Source organism: Balaenoptera physalus (assembly GCF_965194825.1).
Source record: "Balaenoptera physalus genome assembly, chromosome: 14".
NCBI classification, from domain to species: Eukaryota; Metazoa; Chordata; class Mammalia; order Artiodactyla; family Balaenopteridae; genus Balaenoptera; species Balaenoptera physalus.
The window spans coordinates 39,983,886-40,007,399 of record NC_138893.1 but is presented as its reverse complement, the minus strand read 5'-3'; the positions used below and the strand labels follow the sequence as shown (position 1 = coordinate 40,007,399).

General features: G+C 50.7%; 1 protein-coding gene across 7 annotated transcripts in view; it reads left to right on the top strand.

Moving 5' to 3' along the window:
• Window positions 1–23,514, top strand: part of VTI1A (vesicle transport through interaction with t-SNAREs 1A) — a 419,912-nt gene that overhangs the window by 351,832 nt on the left and 44,566 nt on the right. For 2 of the 7 annotated variants that reach the window (XM_082423355.1, XM_082423351.1), the window contains one exon: window positions 689–4,321. The exons of 1 other annotated variant lie outside the window; for it this stretch is intronic. In XM_082423355.1, coding sequence (XP_082279481.1) covers window positions 689–835 — 147 coding nt within the window. In that variant the 3' untranslated portion in view covers window positions 836–4,321. Of the gene's footprint in view, window positions 1–688; window positions 4,322–13,911; window positions 16,662–23,514 lie in introns of those variants that run through there. 4 more of the 7 variants (XR_014253028.1, XM_082423357.1, XM_082423356.1 and 1 more) reach the window with 4 other exon arrangements.

The window sequence follows — 23,514 nt, the reverse complement described above, 5'->3', positions numbered from 1 at the left end:
TCCCTAGAGGTGAGGGCCCACCAGCCAGAGCACACGAGGCACCCGGGTACTTTGTATTATTCCTCATTTCCATCTTTTTTTTTTTTTTTGCCACGGAGCACATGTAACGTTTCCTCTCGGCGTAACGGAGCGTGAGCCCCAGTGACAGATGATGGTTTCATAGCCTGAGCTGCAAGCTTGACACTTGCTTCTTAATCTTGTCCTTTTCTTCCTAAGTCTCTCTTTTACTTTTCCCCGGGTATTTCTGTACAGGTAAGTACCTTACTGACATGTGTTTCCTTGGAGTCTTTCACTTTCACGGGAAACACTGCAAAAAAAATGAGGCTTGTCTCACATGTTAAATTAAAAAGAGAAGCTCGCATGGGGCCCTTGATCACTGAAAGATTACTGCATGGTGCTCGGAGACCAGAAAGCCATTTGATTCGCTGCAGCTTCTCAGGAAGCATTTCTCCGGGTGCCTCGTGACAATCGCTGTGGCGTCGTTCGTTTGCTGGTGGATTGTTCGTGGAACCACAGAGCTGCGTGGTCACACACACACACGCACGCAGGCACACGCACACGCACAGCCCACACTGCGCTCCCCACCCCCATCCGCGAAGCCTCCGTTTGATTAGCCGACTTGGTCTTACATGATCTTTGTCCTCGGTTTATCTGTGTGAATCGCTTTTCCTCCTTTGCTCTCTCCTAGAATCATCCAGAACCGCATCCTGATCGTCCTTCTGGCCATCGTCCTGGTTATCACCATCCTGACAGCCATCACTTTTTCTGTCAGAAGACACTGATGTATCTGCTGTTCCTTGATAAACAGCGACCGTGGCTCGTTCTGAGTAATTAAGACAAAATGGTCACATGAATCATTCTCTCGCGCTGACAGGGCCTGAATGACCCTGCCGCTCTCTCACCGCTGTTCAGCTGAAGTGCAAAGAGTGTAAAAATATTTCCTATTCCTGTTTGCATGTGGGTTGGCTTCCTTTTCTAGGTTTGTCTTCACCCAGATTTGTTTTTCATAGGGGAAGGCGAATGTTTATTTGCCTTTTGGTAATTTCATCTACTGACCAAAATAGCCTTGGTGACATTCTCGCTTGCCCTGTGGACATGTCAGGGGTCATGGTTTGGGAGAGGGCATGATGAGGCAGTCACGGGGGCTTCTGATGGGCTGTGCTGTTTGTCACACACCTCTTGTCACCGATCAGCCCTTCTGTGATGTCTGAGCATGAAAAATGCAGAGGCACGCAGCGGCCAGAGCCAGTGACCGGCCCAGCACACCAGCCCTGTTCCTCCCCAGGCATAATGAATATAGTGCACCTGCCTGAGAGCTTTCATTGTAAAGGCGGGTATTTAATAGCAGTTGTGCAGGAAATTGACTTAGCACTTTCCCTGTTTTTCTATGCATATATATATATATATATATATATATATATATATTTTTTTTTTTTTTTACCCAAGAATATTTTTTGCTGAGCTTGCCCAATATCCACTTTTCACAACTTTGATTACTGGCTACAAGAAGGATTTCCTTGCCTTCCAAAAATCCCATACTCCCCAGAATCTGCTGGCAGAGAGAGCCCCGGCATGGTATTTAATGGTGACGTCCTCTCCCCTGACCTGTGTAAGCGTCTCTGTATCCTTTCCATCTTAATATTTGCACTGCCAAAAGCAGCCCTCATACATGTAAAAGGTCTGACAGGGTTCTCTCCACATCCATTCCAGTATGTAAAGAGAGCATGAATATTTCAGGAAGAGCAAGAACCTGACTCCTTCAGTGAGAAATTTCAAATGTGATTATCAATATGGTAGAGTCCTATAGGCTGATCCACTGGAAATAAACTTGATGGAAAATGTTCACTAACCTCCTTTAAAAGAATAAGGGATTGCAGCGCGTTACAAAAGGATGGCTTGGGTTTTTCACTAACAAATGTGAGCACACCCTTCCTGAATTCACTATGTATTCAAACCTCTGCCATGCTTTGTGATTTTCTTGGGTTTCTTTCTGTCCGAGGTAACCGGGAATTGCGTTTAAGATGAGTTCATTTATGATCAGGCTTCAAGGTGCCCAAGCTGAGGTCACTCTCCCGCTGGTCATAAAGCAAAATGTGTTTTTCTTAAGACTTCATAGGCACTTACAGGGTCCTTTCTATCTTTTGAGTATAATTGGAAGCTTTGAATCCTTGAAAAGCAAACTTGTTCCCTTCATAAAAAATGCTAACCACCTGTGCCCATGGGCTGAGATCACCTGGATGCAGCTCTTGATTTTTTTTTTTTCCCCAACTCAGGAGAGAACCATTATGGTTTAGAGAGGAAATGCAGAATGGCAAAATCCACCCGGGAAATTGTACTTATCGAAACAGGCTAGGGCCTGCATGTGTTCAGATAAATCATTTAGTATTGTGTAAATAAAGCTGCAGCATTTACTTCGCAGGGATGGTGTGGGATTTTGGCAGAGCGAAGTAGGCCAGCAAAGGAGTGGGAAGGCTGTACTAACTTTCCTATCAGCTTAAGGGATCTATCTCAGCAAGAATCTTTTACTCTGATAACGGAATTCTGTACCTGCTAAACACATCGAAGAAACAATGAAAAAGCAGGGAAACAAGTAATCTCCTTCTCGTTTTGAAACTCTATTGGTGGGGAAGTACTCTACCAACCTCTCTGGTAGCTTCCTTCAAAACAGTTGGTCTTAGCTAAAGTGTATAATCGGTCACCCAGCTACACCTCACGCCGCCAGACTCTTCCTAAGGCCACCTGGCAAGCCAGGTTGATCTGATCATCTAAACTCGCTGGCTCCTAAATATTTCACTAACACCTGACGTTCATGTTGAAAGAGGAAATGAGGAGGGAGTGCATCGCTCGCCCTTCAGTGGCTTCTTCTTTAGGGTTCTATGTCATTATCAGCCCTTGCCTGAGATTTTGCCCCAATTCAACCCTGAGAGTGGGAAGAAGATGAACAGATAACCCTTGGCCTAACAGCCCCATCAAATTCACCTCAAGAGCGACCCCCTAGACCAGGATAGTGACCACTTTTGTAGGAAGCTGGTCCGAAGGCCCCTGAATTCCCGCCTGGCCCTCTCGAACGCTGCAGGACAGACTCAGAGGAGCCCCAGGGGAGGAAAATTGTTCGCCCTGCTCCCCTGGGGAAGGAGGAAAGCCCACAAATTCGAAGCCATTCATAGAACTGTGAAAGGTTCTAGAAACTGAATGTGAAATTGATGAATATCTCTAAAGTCAGGATCCTTTGTTGAAAATTATGTTCAACGGAAGGGTGGGGTGTAGAAGAGGAGACGGAGGAGGAAGAGGAAGGAGGAAGCCCTTGCCATATAAAATTCATGCAGACTAAATATAGAGTTCAGCGTAAATAAAGCGGATGCTGCCCTGCTCCAGAATCAAAAGCAATTTAATTAAAGTCTCTTAAGTTGTAAAGAGTTTTAAATGTTCCACGGTGAAGACGAATGCCGACGAATGCCTGCAAATGCAGCAGGCCTGACGTCAGCTGCCAGGCCTGGGCTGGGAGGCCATTTGCTATTCTGTTTAAGGCAGGCTGGATTGTCTTATTTTGGAACCAGCTTGGTGGGGGGTTTGCTTTGCTACTGCTTCTGAGCCCTGAGCTTCAAAGGCTGAAATTAATGGTGAACAAAATTGTGCAGCTCTGGCCGTCCCATGCGGGGCAAGCCCATTGAGGGTTATCATTAAGTAAAGAAATAAAGAGGGGGAAAAAAGCCTGCCTGTTCCAAAAAGCTCATCAGATAATGACCTCAGTGATTGGATTTTCATTACCAAACAGCATCCAGAGATTATCTACTCCACAGAAGAAAGGAGGGGGAAGGAAAAAAAGGAAAGAAAGGAAAGCAACCGTCTTTCTCTTCCTCTCTCTCTCCTTTTTTTTTTTTTCTTTCTTTTGCACATCTTTTCTTTAAAACTGTCAGATCATTTCAGTATTTCAAATCCGAGGAAAACAGCCTGCCTGCTGCTGTATTTGAAGTTGTAATGGTGTCAAAAAGTCACGACTGACTGACAGCCGTCAGTCCCAGAGGGGCTCATTAAATCATAAAAACTTGACAAGGAAATAATTGCGCATCGCCAGCAACTTGGCGCCTGTTTAGACGTTTTTATTTTCTTTCATTATTAGTCCCCACCATTACGTTCATTAACAAATTGCATTAAACTGTTAAGGGCTAATGATTTGTTTATCGCTTTTTTTTATTATTATTATTTAAACATTAGCTGTGTCATGTGGTACCCAAGCAGCCTCTTGCCATCATCCGACTGAATATTTTTCCACTCCGAGCTCTGGATACTGTTGGAATATGAAATAGATTATTCATTACTCTCCTCTTTGCCACTGATTTGGTTTCATGTAGCGTCTTCCACAGAGAAAGATGAAAACTTGTCAAAAATAGGTTATATCTTATTCGAAGGGGCAACAAAAGCAGCAGGTACAGGCACACTTTAATATTTAATTAAGGTGGATGTTAACCCCTTTAAATGACTTTAGCTGTAAGTTCTATTCAAATGCAGAAGACAAAAATAATTGTTCTTAATTTGCAACCTGTTCGGCAGGCACTCTCATGGAGATAGCTGGAAATTTAGAGCAGCATTTTTAAATAATGAAATTTCCTATCATAAATATTTATAGCCGTTTGTCTACGTAGTTGAGAATTAACTACCAGCCATGATTTCCTCATCTCTTTGGTTTGAACTGCTAGCCCAGTGGGGCACCGAGTGCTTGGAAGTGGAGGTGGCTTTCCTGGGAGAAATGTGTGTCCAGAGCCAAGGACTGCTGCTTGGTCATGGCTGGGGCTGGTTTCCGAGGAACCGCTGTGTGTCCCCTGTCTCTGGTCCACTTGCCTCCCCCTTTAGCTGAGTGTGTGGTTGGAGGACTCCGGTCTGGAGTGAAAGTAAGTAGGGACTTCTTAAAGGAACACTTGTGTGTCCGGCTGGCTGGTGCTGGGAGGGTGTGTTGGGGCCCGTCTGGGCCATCTCTGTGTCATCAATGAGCTCATTGCAAACAGTGCTTCCCTAATAGACAACAGAAGCAGCACTTTCCTGGGGTTGATCTTCCACCTTTTTTTCCTTTCTGTGAAGTGTTTGGCTTTTCCATGGGCTGTGAGCCTGCGGGAAAAAGTTCCAATATCATCATCATCATCCTAAGTCAGAAGTCAATGGCATCTTCCATGCTGTAACTGCTGGACGCATCTGGTCACCCTGTTTGATTCGATGAGTTCACATAACCATACAGCCACTCTGAGAGCCCTGGTTCATTGGCAGAGCTGGGGTGTTCTGGTCAATATCAGGGAATGGGGAGTACTTTTCTCCCAACCTCTTTCTACTTCCACCCACCCCCATCCCCAGAGAGACCAGACCCCTTGGGCAGCTTCTCTGTGGATGTGAAGGGGAGAGATGGTACACGTTCCTTGCCCAGCACAGCACCTCTCAGCGTCGCCCACACAAGGACAGATGGCCCTACAGGAGCCGTGGCATAGGAGGGGCCAGCGGGTGTGAGCCAGGTGAGGCCTGGCCTCGAGCCTCATGGGTCACTGTGGGCTTAGAAATGGCAGACACACCAGGGTCTGGGGGATCTCAAGCCTCTTTTTCAGTCCACTCCAAATCAGCCACACGACAACTTGCCACCTTTGGAATGGACTCTATACCTCAGCAAAAGGCTTGCTCAGAGCCATTTTTCCAGAAAGAAGGAAGGAAGACTCTGTAGTGAGCCATCCCTAGTCTGATTCCCGGAGACACTGGTCGAGGTTACTGCCTGAGATGAGACGGCGGCCCTCAAACTTGGCCTCGCCCTATGCCATAACTCACTAACCTGAAACGAAACCCCAGGAAACACTCTTGTTTATATGACTTTACTCTGCCTGCAGCACATTGGACTCAAACCAGTGGTACCTGCGAGAGGCCGCCCACATTATGGGAATAGTCAGGTGGCTCTCAGACAAGATGTCAGCCTTTTTAAAATGGGGCAGGCGACTGTGTACACGGACAGCTCAGAAGAGTTCTTAAAGCCGTCAGCACTGCACCCAAGAAGGGAGCCATTGAAGGGTAACCAAGAGCAGCCAGGTACAGGCAAGAGAATAGGGTGTGCGATTAGAGCCAAGGCTGGGTACAGGGTCCTGAAGTGGGTGACAGAGCCAACGTTAGAGTCCTCTACTGTTGTGCTGGAGGGAAGACACGTTGAGTGCTGAGAGAGACTGCCCATGTCTGTGAGGATTCCAGGTCAGTAACAGGTGAATGTTCCAGAACCAGCTTGTCAGAGGCAAGTAGGGCAAAAACAAGATGGTGAGGCAACCAAGATGGTGGGGCAACCAAGATGGTAGGGCAAACCAAGAGAGTAGGGCAAACCAAGATGGTGGGACAAACCAAGACGGTGGGACAAACCAAGACGGTGGGGCAACCAAGATGGTAGGGCAAACCAAGACGGTAGGGCAAACCAAGACGGTAGGGCAAACCAAGATGGTGGGACAAACCAAGACAGTGGGGCAAACCTAGATGATGGGGCAACCAAGATGGCAGGACAGGAATGGGAGTGTATGAGGTTGGGAGTGTATGAGGAGGTAAGGAACAGGCAATGTGCAGGTTAAGGATGGAGATGGTTAGGGGGTCTCATCCCAGGAAGTAGCCAAGAAGGAGGGACACAGGCAAGTAGGCCCCACTTTGTGCCACTCTGGGCCCCTCCTTCAGAAACAGCCAAAGGAGAGGAAAGGCAGGGTGCATATCTCCTGGAACCCTGGCCCAAATCACATGCAATCCCTGTTGCCTTGCCTCATGGGGCTCCCAGCAAGCTATGGGGAAAGCACTTCCTTATCCTGAATCACCTCGCTACTTGCGCTGCATAAATAACGAAGATATCACAGAGAGGGGGGAAGTGCCAAGGAGCAGAGCTCTGGCCTGTGATTCTGTGAACCCATGCAGCACTCCTTCCTTCATCCAAACAAGGCCCTTTGGCGTGAATAATAGCTCAGCGGCCCCGAAGCCTGTATTGATCGACCACGCACACTCCTCTGCTGAGAGCCGCCTGGACTTTCCTGGGGGCAGGACAGGCACCGCTCAGTGCGGCGCACCCGCTGTGTCCCCCGGCCTCCCCAAAGTGTACTCAGGAGGGGACAGGACCAGAGGGAACCAAGGCCCTCCTCCAGCTCAGTGCTGCTTTGTTGCCTCAACTTTTTTGCTTTTAACTTATGTTGCCAGGAAAAGTACCTGAGTTGGAGAGAAGTGTTTTTTGCATGACGAGGTCCCACAGAGTTGAGAACGAATACAACCTCGAGCTCCAGCTTCTTTCCAGAAAGTTCTGCCTAAGACCCTGGCCTCAGAGGAGCCCTCAGCTGACACTTACGGAGGCCCACCGTATACCCACCCCACCATCGGGCTCAGCAGTGTGCCTCACTGTACTGCATTTTCCTCTTAATCTTCCCTGTCTTACATCATCAGCAGGGAGAGGAGCTGAGAAAGTGCGAGAATCCATCAGCTCCTTGGGAGACGGGAGCTGCTGCTAAATTCAGTGGAGACGTGTAGGCCGTAGGCTGGTAAAGGCGGGGACAGAAGCCTGCCAACCCCATTCCCTGAGGCTCCGACCACACTGCCCCTTCCCTTGTTCGCTTCTCTTCTGGACACAGGAGGGGGCCAAGGCCTTGGCCCTCTGAAGGGTGTACAATTGTAAGGTCAGCCAGGGCCCTGCATGGTGACACCCTATGGGCTGGCTGGGAGACACCTGAAATCCCACCTTTAAAGACTCACTCCTTTGGTTTCTGACCTTGGACCCTGGAAAAATGCAGATTCATAATCCCCTAGGCAGCTTCATCAGCCACGATCCCTCTGGGTGAACCTTTCCGGTCTGACCGTTTCCTGTGGGAGATTTGGCATTTGGGGGAGAAGCGACCCACCACTCAAGGGAGTAGTTAGCGGTCTTTGGAAGAAAGAGGAGAAGGGAAGGGGGCCTGGGTTCCCTGGGACCAGCTCTCTGGAGGTTTCTCCTGGCATCAGCTACCCTTCTGGGTAATGGATGGGTTACCGGGGACACAGCCTTGCCCCAAAAGTCCACACACACCCGGCCAGGGCCCAGGGCTGCTCAGGCAGACACGGGGGTTCTGAGAACACGTGCACTCTGCCGAGGAGAGGTAACAGGTTGAGGGCCCTTGGACACCTCCCGCAGCAGTGCCCTTGCTGAGAAGGAGGACAGAACAGGGAGGTAGGGGTGCCGTTAGCACAGGTTACCTTGGGGTCCAGCAGACTCCGTCCTTCCGTGAGCCCCAACCTCCTGTCCAGGTCCTGCTGAAGGTGACAGGAGGCCAAGGCCACTGCGGTGCCCAACTTGACATTTAGGGAAGAGCCCAGACGGCTCACTTATGCCCTGAGCAGACCCTCCCCACACTGCCCTACCCAGGGGTCTTGGCACAGCTGAGCACTGTGGCCCTCAGAGCCTCTCTCTGCATCATTTCCATCTCCTTTTCATCCACGCCCACCCCTCCCGAGAAATCACAGAGCGAAGAGAGCTAGATGGCTTCAGTGAGCTCCTTATTGTCCCCAACGAGACTTCTAAATAATCAAATCTTTCTTTCCCTGTTTGAAGCATGAGAGGTATAATCAGATTTATCCAGCTAGTCAATAAATATTTATTGAGCATCTACTATGTTCCAGGCCCCAAAGACACATGGTCAAGAAGATAGATAAGAAAACAGGTAAAATAACCCCCCAGCCCTGGGACTGGTGGTCAGAAAGCTGTTTTCATGCCCAGCGTCCTGTCTTGCTCTCTGGTCTCAGGCAAGCGACTCTCAGGGCCTGGAAATCACATTGCAATGCCCCTGCCTCTGCCGCCTTCCACTGCTGCCCCTGAGATTAAGGCCCATGTCCATAAATTGCTTGGCAAAGTCCTTTCCAAACAGCAGTGCTGTGTGTTCATTCCTCCTTGCGATCTCCACGACTACGTTTGTGCGGTCGCCCCATTGGAGCAGGAGTAGGGCTGACGCTTACCTGGCGGTAGATGGGTCCTTGTGAGCACTGGCCCCTTGTGCAGCAGGACCAGCCAGGAGAGGCCGGGGACAGGAATGGGGACCATTTAGACTGGGACTGACTTGGAGGATTTTCTTCTCCCTGCTTATTAAATGATAAAAGTTTGACTTGGCAGGCGATCGGAAACCCAAAATATCATGAAAGGGAAAAAAGTTGCCGAGTGGCTAAGAGGTGCACGACGGGAGTGTGGCCGGGCTGAGCAGAGGGGGCAGGAGACGTTTCTTCAAAGGCTTCTCTCCCCTTCTTCTCCCCTCTCTGTCCTCCACGTGGAACGGGGAAAATAGAAGCAGAATCCAGATTTGGGCACGTGGGTGAGTTGGTCACCCTCCCCCAGCAGCACCCCCGGACACTGGAGACACTTTGAAGTCTGGGCACGTGGCACTCGGGGCCTGGAGGCGCCTGGGCATCCCGGCCTCCAGACGGGCCTCCCTGAGCTCCTTTTTGAGGAGAGATGAAACCCACAGAGCCCGAGAGCGGGGTTTTAGAATGAGGAGACATGGATCAACGTCCCTTGAGCTCCATGCTGGCCACCCTGGTGACAGTTTGGATGGCAAAAGCCAAGCAGGTGGACGAGCTTGGGCTCACAGAGCCCTCAAACCGTGTGAGCTTTAGGGGCCATTAGACAACCTGCTCATTTTCAGATGGGGAAACGGGGCTCAGAGAGGGGACAAGACTTGCTCAAGATCACGCAGTAAGTCGGTGGCAGGGCCAGGGGTGATGCCAGATCTTCAGCCTTCGGCCGGGCTTCTCTCTTCTTCAACCAGCACCACATTCTGGAAGCCACGGCCCGGCCACAGGAACACTGGCCTCCTTGGTAGTGTTGGCCTTCACACCACGGGGGCCTACATTCCTCAGTGACGTTTTTTTAAACTGTGATGTACAGAAAAGCCCAGTTCCATCCATGCTGGCTCTGATCCCTTTTTTTCCCCCCAAATGTCAGATCTTTGTTCTTTTGAGGAACCGGCGGGGGAAACCCTGGTTCTCTCCTCATCTGAGCTTGAGCATCATTTCTGTCCTCAAGTCCCTGCAATCGCTCTTCACACTCCGCCGTCACTAGCCGCCCCCCTCCATCGAAAGAATCCTGTGAGAAACAAGTAACGAGTAGAGGCCCCACCCTGATGCGGAGCCCACAGGGGACACCCGGAGGAAACGCCTTGGCCTCTGGTGCTGAGGGGATGCTGCTTTAGATCTGGGGGGCCCTGAAGATGCTCCTGGTCCGGGTGGTGGCAGCAGTGCCTTCACACCCAGGAACAGCCTGGCGACAAGACCCACGAGGCTTTGGTCTTTTCTCAAAGTCTGGTATCTTCTGTGTTGAGTTGGGCCTCAGGTGCCCGGAGCTCTGGGCCCTGCTGTGCCTTTTGCAAGTCATACCCTGTTCCTGGCTTTGGTTCCTCACCCAGCAAACCAGCAAGTTGGGCTGGAAGGGAGGTCCCTGGCAACTCCAGTCATCCATGGCAGGGAAAAGGGAATGTTCCCGACAAAGCAGGGCGAAGGGCCCGGGGGTAAGATGGCAGCCTTGGCATGTAGAACCTTCTGAAAGACCAGGAGACGTGGCCTGCTGAGCTTCTGAGTGGTCTTGGGTGCAGGGCCGGTATCATGGGCCCCGCACTCAGAAGGCCCCTGCACTTGGGGTTTAATGTTCTGTGTTGCTGTCTTGAAATTCTTAATAGTTTTATCTTCGTAATTGTGTTTTGCAGATGAGGTCTGATGGGACAGTGGACCGTGAACTGGGGGCTTGGAGCCTCCGCTCACGTGGTCTTGCCTCCCACCACCTCCCTGTTCCTGGGGTCCGGTTCTCAGCCGCTCCCTCTTCTGTCCCCTGGAACCCTAGTACCACTTGGCCTTCCCCTCCCCACCTTCACTCAGCATCCGCTGCCCACCTGCCCCCAACCTGGGCACAGGCATGGGGAGGAGCGGGGACGGGCATGCACACCCCACAGTACCTTGGGTGGGGCATGATGGCTGCAGCCCCCGCCCTACGCTGGCAGCATCAGGGTGCATTCACGGGATGCTCAGCAGGGACAAGCCTCTGGTCCCCCCCCCCGCCCGATCCAGGTACCAAGTGTATCCAGTGCATTCTGAGGTTGCCCATCTGCTGAGAGTTGGGGCAGCGGGCCTATGGACGGAGATGCCTGGCTCAACTTCCCGCCCCAGACCTGGGGCACAGCATGTCCGTCCAGCCACTGGGGAGAAAGGGAACCTGACCTTCAGGCTCCAGGGCAACGCGGGCCCCAAGCTACCAGGCAGGGCCCAGGCCCATGAGGGTCTGCACTCCCCTGGGAGAATCCCCATTGGCCCGCTCCACGCCTGGGGGAACCCTCTCCTACTTCTTCCCACCTTCCCGAGTCTGGCTTGTCTCTTTTGGCCAGTTTGAGGCACCTGGTTCTCAAGAACCACGAAATACAGTGTACAACTTTGGCAATTCCACACGTGTTAAATCTGCTGATATTTGCATTTTAAAACTGGCACTCTACAATATAAAAGTGAACGGTACAATTTGTGCTAATAACTTAACATTTTGACTTAACTTAGTAGAACATTAACTAGAAGTTTTTAAACACCATGAGAAGTTGAGAGAGAGACCAGGGATGAAAGGAAAAAGCATTTTTTTCTTGCTTTTTGAACATGGGGCTCCATGTTTTCGTTTTGCTCTGGATCTCACAAATTTCGGAGCCATTCCCACCTGGATGAGTCACTTTGCCTCTCGGGCATCCATTTTCCTATCAGGAAACCAGACCATTAGCGTTGTGCTTCTCCACCCTTGCTCACGGGCACATTATGAATGTGCACTTGGATAAAGTCCAGGAAAGAGATTTAGAAACCAGTGTGTGGTGCCAATCCCCAGCCTTGGAGCCACAGCCCTTCTTTCTCAAACAGGAGTTCAGCCCCTCCCTTTTGTGGGTTTCACCACCATTGACAAGTCAGCCCCTCCCCCAGGCCTTCTCCCCAGGTGTTACGTCCTAGAACTAAAGCCCCAGTCTGACCACCTGCTACCTCCCATACATACAGAATGGAGGCGTCAGTGCCCAGAGAGGTTGAATCTGGAATCTAAGCAAGTTGTGAAGTGGAAAGATGGCAGCTGGCCCAACAGCTGAGCCTAACAGTGTGCAAAGACCACTTACTGATCTCTGCACTCATCCATCCTATTTTCCGGCGAGAATCAGAATTTCAAAGCCTAGTACGAAGCTCAGCATAGGCACCAAGGAGGCTGGGTGCCAACCGGGTTTGGGTTGCAGGACCATCTTCCTGAGAATCGTAAGAATTCTGATTCCAGTTACACTGCCAGGGGGAAGAGATGTCCATTTCAGAATTGTTTCCAAAGCTACCATAATGGAGGGGGTGGGTTTCAAGTGCAGCGTTCAATCTGCCTTGCCTGACATTTGAGGACTCACTATCCAAGGGCTGAATGGGTCCAGCCCGTCATATTCTATCAAAGTGTTGTCACTTTAAAATAATATGTATGGAGTGAATGAATGAATGAGTCCATTTAGATCAAGCTGCCTCAAATGGAGTCCAAATATTAAATTGCATACTCAACAGTGTCATTTCAGGAGAGAGGAAAAATTAGCTGACCTCCCCCACTCTGGCTTCTTTTACAGCCTTACCTCGATAGTGGATGATCTATCATTTTAAAGTTTCGGGTTTTTAAAGTTTGTCTTATTTTACTTATTATCACATTTTGAGTGATGTCTTCTGGCTCCAGCTCAACTTCCTCCAGATAATTCATTAGGCCTGCGAGCTGCTCCGGCGTGGGATTAGAACCCATGTAGTACATAGTCACTTTAAACTGAGATCTGCTAATTAATCGCTCTTCTCTGTGTAACTGAGCGATAGCGCTCCTTCCCCGAGGAATTGCGATTTCATGGTTCCTAATGATGCTGCGATTACATTATCTTCATCACTTAGACGGTGGGTGTCAGGAGCGATGGCTCGAAGCCCATCTCGGGGCTGGGGAGAAATCACTCCTAAAACCAAGGGGATGAGGAAAAGGAGTTCAAATGTCTGTTGCTAATTTTCATTAATGTGCTGCTGTTTCTTGCATCTCATTCAGGCATTAGTATCAAGTTCCAACTTCCTCCAGCTCCACCGAACCTCACATTTTTTTTCTAATATTCACAGGGTTATTTTTTGTAAAATTCTATTTATTTGCCATATTCCACATAATAATTTATTTCCAGCATTTACTTTCATTAGATTTCTTGGGAACGTGGTTCTACATATCGTTAGTACAAGTAATACATTTTGATTGTTATTTCCTGAACTAACTTGTATTATTTGATGAGTTAAATAAAATGCCTAATTCCAAAGTCTGCTATTCCCATCTTTTGCATTTGGATTATTTATCTTACTTCCTGTTCCCTTTCCTTTATTTTTTTTTTTTGTAAGTTTATTTATTTTGTTTATTTATTTTTGGCTGTGTTGGGTCTTCGCTGCTGCTCGCGGGCTCTCTCTAGTTGCGGCGAGTGGGGACTACTCCTCGTTGTGGTGCACGGGCTTCTCATTGTGGTGGCTTATCTTGTTGCCGAGCACAGGCTCTAGGCACGTGGGCTGCAGTAGTTGTGGCATGCAGGCTCAGTAGTTGTGGCTTGCAGGCTCTAGAGCGCAGGCTCAGTAGTTGTGGCGCACGGGCTTAGTTGCTCCGCGGCATGTGGGATCTTCCCGGACCAGGGCTCGAACCCGTGTCCCCTGCATTGGCAGGCAGATTCTTTACCACTGCGCCACCAGGGAAGCCCCCTGTTCCCTTTCTAATTGAAGGGGTATTATAAATCTTCAGTAGTGCTTTGTTACAATTTCTGTGCTGTGAGTATAGACACTGTCATTTTTTTTTTTAAATGATGAAACTTGGATCAGGTTTAAGGTTGCTTTTGAATACAAGTTTTCTTCTTCTTCTTCTTTAATTGCCCCAAGACATGGCTTTGAAGAGATGGCATCACAGACCTGGACGTGAGCTCTGGTTCCCTCATCGATGTGTTGGGATGATCTACTGAGCCTCAGTTTCCTTGACTGTAAAGTAGGGAAAAGATCAGCCACCCCAAGGACAGATATGAAGATTCAACTAGGTAACCCATGGAAAGCACCACCAGGCATATGATAAACCATCACCATCCCCTTCATCTTGATTAAATGAGCCGATCTGTGACATATCATGGTAGAGACACATGACTGAGGGTGGGGGACTTTTGGGTGTTTTGTTTTCTTTAAAGATTCTTCATGATTATGGCCTTTAAATACTCCAGGAATGCCTTAGATTCCAAAAAAAAAAAAAAAAAAGGAAGATATTCATTTTTTTTCATTCATTAAAAAATATTCATTTAAAAAATGTTTTAAAATATTTTTAACACTAAATGTCAGACATGGCACCAAGTATTGGAAAACAGCATCCAACCACAAAAGAGAGTTTCTGCCTTGCCCAGAGCTCACAGGCTGGTGAGGGAGACCCAGCAGTTACCTGGCAATTAGCTGCCATAGGAATTCAGTCACAGACCCTGGAGAGGTAAGGCAGTCTTGCTCGGGCCGATTTGAGCCTATTCAATGCCAAGGGTATAGCATCCTGAAGGAAATTTGAAGACACATTTGAAACACTGGAAAAAAAAATGGTTGATTTGGAATGAATGAATGAATGAATGGGAGACAACTTCTATCATTCCAGGTGACTGGCTCAGCCAAAATTTCACCGGCAGGAAGTTCGCCATTAAATGATCATTTGTTCCCATCCGAGGGCAGAGGCACTGTGAATTGCGTGGGCGGGAAGACACGTGGCTCCCCCCTCCCGTGGGACAGGAGGCAGCGCCAAGAAGGGGCGCTGAGCCACCGGCCGCACCCACTCCCAGAGTAGCAGGTGCTTCTCCGTGTTGGTGCCTGGACCGCCTGCCTCGGAGGAGTCTCCTTTCCCCCGTCTAATTCGGTCACCAAGACACTCCACTGTCTTACGAGGAAGCCAAGCAGCTTCACAAGACTTGCCTCGTTTGGATGCACAGCACAATGAATTTGTACCCACCGAGCCTCCAGCGCTGATATTTCAAAACCTACAGTACACTAAACGTGAAACTTTTGTTCACATTTCAAGGATTTTGATAGCCCAAGTGAATAGACACTGCCTATTGATTTTTCCCTTACAATGACTCTTGGATAACCTATTTTCTCATTTATTTTTAAAGACAGCTCATGAGATTTCATAGCAATTCTGCCCAACCTCCTAATATCAAAATCCCTCCTTGACCCTGAAAATTGTAATTCTGCTATAGATCACAGCTGCTGAATATTACCTTTTACTAAGCTGGTTAAATAAAATATGTCCAAATCACTGGATCCCACAAGCCGTGGCCTGCAAGTGTAATGATCCAGGGGCTGAGGTTTCTGCTGCCGTATGCCCGCCAGCCCAGCGCTCTGCCGGCCCAGCTGACACCAAAGTGTGGGAATCGAGCATATCAGCTCAGGTTTGGAATTTAAGGAGGAGGAGAGGGAAAGGATAGCTCAGCTAGTCTTCAATGATTTTCTTGTAAAACTTTTACAAGGAAGACTTGGGCTGTTTGATGTGTTCTAGACAATCAAATGCCCTCGGAGTCTGCAGCTGAGTGGCTGGGGTTTTCTCCCGAGTGCAGGAGGGGGTGTATTTGATGTAGGGCAAGTTCAAAACCCCCAAAGCCTTCCACGCTGGTAGGTCAGATTACACTCAGAGGTGGGGAAATAGAACACGTGAAACGTGAAAAGGACTACCAACCCGGGAAGTCTCGTTCTGCTACCGGCTGGCTGGCCCCGGGCTCTTGCTTTGGCTGGAGAGGGACCATGGGGAATTTCGACCAAGGGGGCTGGTACCCCACCTGAGCCCCCTCGGCCTCTGTGCACTTAGGTCCCACCTGCACCTCCATTCGCTTTAGCCAGAGGACCCCACGGATGTCCCAGCCCCCCACACCGCCCAGAGGCTCCTCGTGTCCGAATTACTTTTTCCCTTTCTCAGAAGAATGAAGGACAGCACTGACCCAAGTGGGTTCCAGGGGAGTTTTGAATATTTCAAAGCCAACGCTTAGATCAAAAGTCATAACTTCTGGCTTTTAGATTGTCCTCTTGCCTTACCTGGGCAGCCCTCACGTCCAATATGGAAATGTTTCCCGGAGAACCTCACTCGTTACAGGGGAACGGAGTCTGAAACGGCTCTGACTCAGCAGAGATACGGCATCTCCGGCAGTGGCCATTGGAGCCCATTTGAAATGCAGGACACAAGTGGCTCTTCCGTGGCCTGTGGAGCTCTGCAGCTGCCCTCTCCCCCTGCCTAGGCCCTCCTACGAAGGCTAGAGCCGCTGCCTCGCCTGCAGGGCTGGCAGCCCACCTTTGGCAGGCGACAGGTCCCATGGAACAGATGCGGCGAATTTGCTGAGATCAGCACCAGGTAAGCCAGAGTGAACAGGAAATTGTCCACAAAAGAGAAATTAATAAATAGCAGCAAGTCCCCCCATCACCAACCCTCAATCAGGATCTGTCAGGGGGTCAGAAGAGCTAACACGGGTTAGTATCCTTTATTTATTTATTTATTTATTTATTTATTTATTTTTGGCTGTGTTGGGTCTTCGTTGCTGCGCACGGGCTTCCTCTAGTTGCGGCAAGCGGGACTACTCTTCGTTGTGGTGCGCAGGTTTTCTCATTGCAGTGGCTTGTCTTGTTGCAGAGCACGGGCTCTAGGCGCGCGGGCTTCAGTAGTTGTGGCACATGGGCTCAGTAGTTGTGGCTCACGGGCTATAGAGCGCAGGCTCAGTAATTGTGGCACACGGGCTTAGCTGCTCCGCGGCATGTGGGATCTTCCCAGACCAGGGCTCGAACCCGTGTCCCCTGCATTGGCAGGTGGATTCCTAACCACTGCGCCACCAGGGAAGTCCCAGGGTTAGTGTCCTTTAAACACAGCATATGCCAGGGATGACAAGCATGTTGCCGGATCACCTCCTGTCCCCACCCCTGAGCTCCCAGCCGACACTGCTAACTGATCCAGGCTCTCTTTTGTCCTCAGAATCCTCTTCAACCCAGCAGTCCCTGCAGCCTGTACTCATCAGTGAGAGTGAATTTGGGGAATGCAATCTATTCCCCTCCAGCCCACCACGTTCCCACGCCCACATCACGTGCATGCCACCTCCTGTACCTGGAGGGTCCTCACACGCCCTCCCCTGGCCGCCTGCTTCTCCTCCTACCAGGGCCCACTCACGTCCACCCTCCTCCTGCCTGCCTCGCCGGCCACTGGACACTCAGGCAGAGGAGTGAGTAAGAGGCTAGGAGTGTGGAGACCTCTAAGTTCCGGCCCCAGCTTTGTTCTAAGCTAACTGAATGACTCCGGACAAATCGCTTTCTTTCTTTATGCCTCTATTTCCCCATCCGTAGATTAATCATTACGACTCTATGATCTTAAGGCCGATCCCAGCTCCTCCATCTTGTGATGCAACATTCCTTTGCAGCCATGCCACTCTTTGAGCCATTTATTTATTTATTTATTTATTTATTTATTTATTTATATATGGCTGTGTTGGGTCTTCGTTTCTGTGTGAGGGCTTTCTCTAGTTGCGGCAAGCGGGGGCCACTCTTCATCGCGGTGCGTGGGCCTCTCACTATCGCGGCCTCTCTTGTTGCGGAGCACAAGCTCCAGACGCGCAGGCTCAGTAGTTGTGGCTCACGGGCCCAGCTGCTCCGCGGCATGTGGGATCCTCCCAGACCAGGGCTCGAACCCGTGTCCCCTGCATTGGCAGGCAGATTCTCAACCACTGCGCCACCAGGGAAGCCCTTGAGCCATTTAATACAGCCCTTTCCCCTTACTTTCTTTCTCTACCCATGTGAGCTCCTAGAGGGCAGGAATTGCATCTGGGCCCCACCCCACCCCCACCTGTATTTCTCCTCAGGGCATCAAAATGCTGGAAGAAAATTACTCAGTACCTACTGGTGCACGTTCAAGGCCTGTGATGCTGATCATCTCCCAAGGAAGGAGTGTCCCTAGAAAAATGCAGTGACACCAAGTCAAGCCTTATTCCAAAGGGACTGACTCCATCTTCTACCCCCCCCAGGGGCTTTGGAGCCACTGTTGGAGAGCTGATGAGAGGTGAGGGAGGCAGTTCATCGAGGTGGCCAGGCTCAGGCACGGGAGCCAGCCAAGCCGCCCACTAGCTGTGTGGGCTTCAGTAAGTGAATAAGCCTCCCCGCGCCCTAGTTCCCTTCCCTGCAAGTCAGCGTGGCCAGATGACCTTCGGTCAGGGTGCTGATGCGAGGACTGAACGAGAGAACCATGGAGCGCACTTAGCTCCGGACCTGGGCAGTAGTAAGTGCTCAGTGAAGGGCAGCAGTTATCGCGGTTATAGAACTGGCTCCGCCCCCCGGCCGCTGGTCTTTTCATGAGACTGTTACCCACGGGAGCTTGTTATCTCAGTTCGAGTGAGCTGGCTGCCCGCTCTGTGTAGCCACTGGGCTAGGAGTGCAAAGGGGAATGAGCAGTTCTTGGCCTAGAGGAGGAATCTGGAGCCCCAGGAGCAGTAACGAGAGGAGGCCAGATAATGGGGTCCAAATCCTGACGTCAGACGGGATACGTCCCAAAACGGACGTAGAGACATCACCCCACCCCCGACCAACTTGTAATTGGCTCCATGCAAGGAAGCTGCCCTGTGGCAGAGGCAGTGCCTGGTGCAGCAGAGCCCCTGGCCCAGTTTGCAGCGCCACCCCCTCTGAGGAGAATGCAAGCTTCGGGGCAATAAATTTTAGCTCTTGTTACCACCTCTCCATTCTCTCCCATCGCTGCCTCTTGATCTTCCCCTCTCTGCTGACAACAAGATATGGTTGGCATTTAGTTGGGGATTTAAAACCAGGAGCACGTCGCCCTCCCTTCAGGCTGGAAGCTTGCTCCCTGGCTCTCGGAAGCCTCTCGAAGCTGGGCGCTTGATGAGTGCCAGGAGACTGGCTCCTGAAACCGGAAGGGGCCTGCATTGTTGGACCAAAATAGCAAACGTGCAACATGAGTCCCTGCAGGGGCCCTCAGCAGGCTGGTGGCTTCCGGTGGGTACTCGGCACAGGCCAGCCCGTGGATACAAACTGCAGTGGCCCTCGCTGCCATTTGAGAGAGCCCTGCTCTGTACACAACTGCGCTGCCCTTAGCCAGATTAGTTCATCCCACTGCAAATGGACCTGAGCTATCCCTAGCAAAAAAATTCCACGTCTGGGTCAAATAAACCAAGCTTTTGCCCATCACCCATGGGCTTCCTGAATGATTTAAATCTTCCCATCTAGAGTTTGCCACCCCTGGATCTCCCAGGACAAAAGCGACCCCCAAATCCAAAAGGACCCCTTTCCCATGGACGGCAGCCACGCCGTCTCCCATACGTGAAGCCAGAATGCTGAGTTCTGGGACGTCACCCCTCTTCGTGGGTGGTGCCCAAACTGATTATTTGCCAGATTCCAAAATGTTTTCATCTCTGGAAGAAACAATACACAAAAAAGCAGTTCTGAAAAGAGGCCCTTGGTTCAGGGCGGGTGGCCTGTCTGGGGCGCCTTGGAGGAGGCTGGTGGGGGTTTTAAGCCAGCCCTTTCCCCTGCCGTCCCTGCTCCATGAAGCTGTGGTGCTAGCCCCTTGGAGGGCCCATATGCTCCAGAGTAGTAGCAAGTGTCCCATTACTGTAAACGGCCTTTTATTTTTAAACTAATGCTATATTTGGAAAGCAGTAATCCTGGGGAAATGATACTGGGACTAATGGGGAACATATTACCTTTCATGTGTTTTTTTCATGTTTAAGCTTTCTTTGTTATTATCTGAGTAGCAAGGCTTTGCATATACTCTTGGGCAAAAAATCAAAATAAGCCTTAAAGCAATAATATTTTAATAAGCATCAAATGTCTTCAATGAGATAAAAGTATTATATAGTGTTTTGATATTGGGCTTTAGTTAAAACCTCATTTAAAAAAAAAAAAGGAAATTTCTCAGATGTATTGGGGCGGGAGAGCAGTGATGTATTTTGAAATTCAGGTGGAGAAAAAGTTTCAATCCAGGTCAATTATGCTAATTAAATGCCACAAACGATGGAAATTGCCAGCAAATGGACATTACTGTTTGTTGCTATCACTGTTTCCCATCGATCAAAAACGGCAGCTAATGACACTTGAGCCTCCGGAAACTGAGGCTCCAGTATGAATACACATCGATGCCTCAGTGCCAATCACAGCACTTGGGCTGCAGGACTAAGCTTCTGTGCAGCCTGCATCTGCCCCTGCCCTCTTCTTGGGTGAAGTTTCCAACAGCCGAGGCTGCTGGCCGCCTCCCTGAAACTCAGATTAGCTTGGTCAGTGTGTGTCTGGTTTTGTTCCCAGACCCAACTGGGAAGTGCTGAGGGGCCCAAGTTATGAAATGAAACCGAGTCTTTGATTTCTTCACCCATGCCAGGGACCAAGCTAGAGCCATGGGCTCTTCAGAAGTGAAAGGAGGAGCCTCAGATATCCTCCCCTTGGTTTTATAAAATGCGGAAACTGAGGCTCAGAGAGAGGAAGTGACCTGCCCAAGGGCACATAGCAAACTAATGGCAGAGCCAAGAATAGAACAGTGTCCTGACTTCTGGTCCCGTGCTCTGCGTGCTCGCCGCTCCAGTATTATAAAACTGTATTATAGAACTTCAACTTTCATCTTCTCCACACTCACAGCAAGTTCCCCCAGTTTTCTGTTGTAGTTTCATGTCAAACCTTGGTTGGGTGACATCAGCACAAACCAACAAGAGTTCAAGTTTGGAATCAGGCCACGTGTATCATGACTTGAGTCTGTCTCTTCCCATGGTTGACCTAATATGAGAGTCCATTTTCAGTGGCAAGATGGAATGCACTTAACTATGGATAGGTGGGACATCAAAGGGGGTCAGGAGAGCAGTGGTTTCAGGCTGATCCGGGGATGCCACCATCCTGGCTTTATCCCCGAGTTAGAGTAGACGCCATACTCTGAGCTGTGGCTACTGGCCATTGCTACTTCCAGGTAAATAAACAGTCTCAGAAAAAGTCTGCTGCTGGAGACGGGATCGACAGAGATCAAGAACTGGTGGGGAGAGGGTAGAAGGTTTCACACAGGAGCGGCTAAGGATATCACAAAGACATTCCTTCATTTCCCATCTTACTGAGGTGGGTCCTGAAGGTCACGACCCCGTAGTCTCCCTGATTTCCAGGTGCCGTTGGGTAGGATCCCGCCATCCCCTTCTAACCCAGAGCCACCAGTCGTCAGGGACAGAGCACACCCTGGGCCTCAGAAATCCTGGGTTCTTCTGCCGGCTCTACCCCAGCCATGTGCCCCTGAGCGAGTCGCTTTCCCCCCTGGGTCTCAGTTTGCTGATCTGCAAAATGGGAGGGCTTGGCCTGGAAGGCTGTAAGGAGAATGGCTCCCCAGGAGCAGTTGCTGGTCTTGGGGACACGGGACACCCAGCTCTGTCGTAGCCATGTCCCTAGAGACCTGTAGATGATTCCCAGCCACAGATATTCCTGAAGTCATATTTGGGGGCATTATGGGGACTTGCATTTTGCCTTTGAAGCAGTAGGGTCAGATCCGCCATCTGAATTTGCCTCAGGGTCATCATGAAATGAAACCATCTGAGGATGGCAGGGGAGAAGGACAGGGAGAGGGCCAGGGGCTGGTGGGTGTGGGAGAGCTCGGCCCAGTCCAGGCCCGGGCCAAGGGCTGGAGGCTGAGCTTGTGTAACATACTCTCGGCCCTCCGATGCTAAGGCCCAGGCACACGGTTAGGCGACCTGGCCATGGGCACTGGGTGCTTCTCCCCCCTGCCCGGGACTCTTCAGGTGTGCTCATGGGGCCTGGTCCAGCCCTGCCCTAGGCGAGGACAGACCCAAGAGGGCTGGGGCCAAGCCTCCGAGGCCAGAACTCTTCCTTGCCCTGCCCATCCTGCTCCCAAGTGAGGCCCAGGCAGGGAAGCCAATCCTCAAGTAGTTCCCTGGACAGACCTTGAGTCCTCCTGGGGTTAAAGCCAGAGCCCAGAGCCCACCATAGACAGCTGCCAGGGGGTCCCAGGGAGCTGAGCCTTCTGGCCAGAGAGGCTGAACAAACACCCAGATGTGGTACCTGCAGGGAAGCAAATTTGAGTGACTGAAAGATAAAAAGTGCTTATACTGTATAATGTCAGGTCATGTATGTTGTAGAGATTAGGGCTGGGAATGATCTCATAGCATAGATTTTCTTTCCTCATCTAATCTGTATTTAGTGTGTCCACTCTTCTGTTGAAACCACATAGAGACCCCCTCCTCATAATCACATAGAATGGGGCAGGGGATGGGGAGGAACTCAGCAACCCGCCATTACCCTCACCAGGTGACAGCAGGCTGAAGTGAGGGGCCGCGGCGGCGGAGGAGCAATTCCTGGCAGATGCCCCAGGCCGCCGGCAGAGGTACGTTGCTCTAAAGGTCATCAGACCTGGGGTAAACCCCAACTCAACCCCTGACCAGCTGGGGGCTTCAGATGACTTCCTTAACCTCCCTGAGCCTCACTTCATGGACTGAGACATGGGAATGATGGTAAAGCTGACTTGGAGGATTGACACAAGTATTTGACCCGATCCAATAAATCACCCAGCCCGTCCATTTCGCACGTGACCCTCAGTTACTGTGGGCGCCTGCTGTTGGGAGCAGCCCCCTTTCTCCCCTGAGGGCTGCTTGCTGAGTCACTGCCCAGCTCACCCCAAAGAGAGGGGCTACAGGCAGCCACTGTGGTCACAGCCTGAGGCTGCTCTACGTGTCACCCTCTCCCTCAGTCACGGGCCAGGAGGGAGCTGGCGTGCCATCTCAGGAACATGAAGAGCAGCCACGGAGGAAGGAGTCAAAGACCCACTCACTCATTCATTTACAAGGTATTTATTGAGCACCTACTATGGGCCGGACAGTGAGAACACATGGGAACAGTGGAGGTCAGTGCCCCGTCCTCACGGAGCTCTGGTTGGTAGGGGAGGCAAACCGTCCACAGACAACTGAAAGCCCGTGACATTTGAATGTGAGGAGTGCCATGGGGTAAGGAAGGGGTGACGGGGTCCTGACCTGTGAGGGCAGCTGCTTAGGCTAGAGGAGGTGATGCCTGAGAGTGCCCTGAAGGATGCTGAGGACCAGGAAAGGAGTTCCAGGCAGGGGAAAGGTGAGCAGAAAGGCCCTGGCGAGAGGAAGCAGGGTCTCAGGAGGCCTGGGGACGAGGTGCCCTGGGGCCTGGAACAGAGCCTGGAGGAACCCAGGGAGAGAAGCTGAGGCCCCAAATGTGGGCGGAGATGAATCTGCAGGCTTGTGGGTCTCAGATGGAGGCTGGATCTTATTCTAAGAGAAAGGGGAAGCAGCACGGGGGGTGGGTTTAAGCCAGGGAATGAGGCCAGCTGATTTCTGTCTTTAAGGACCCCTGGCTGGTGTGTGGGGATGGATTAAAGGGGGAGACAAACTTGGAATCAGGGATCAGGCAGGCCTGGCTTCCCATACCCGTCCCAGCTGAGGGAGTTCTGCCACGTCATTTGACTTCCTTGGGCCTCAGTTTCCTCAT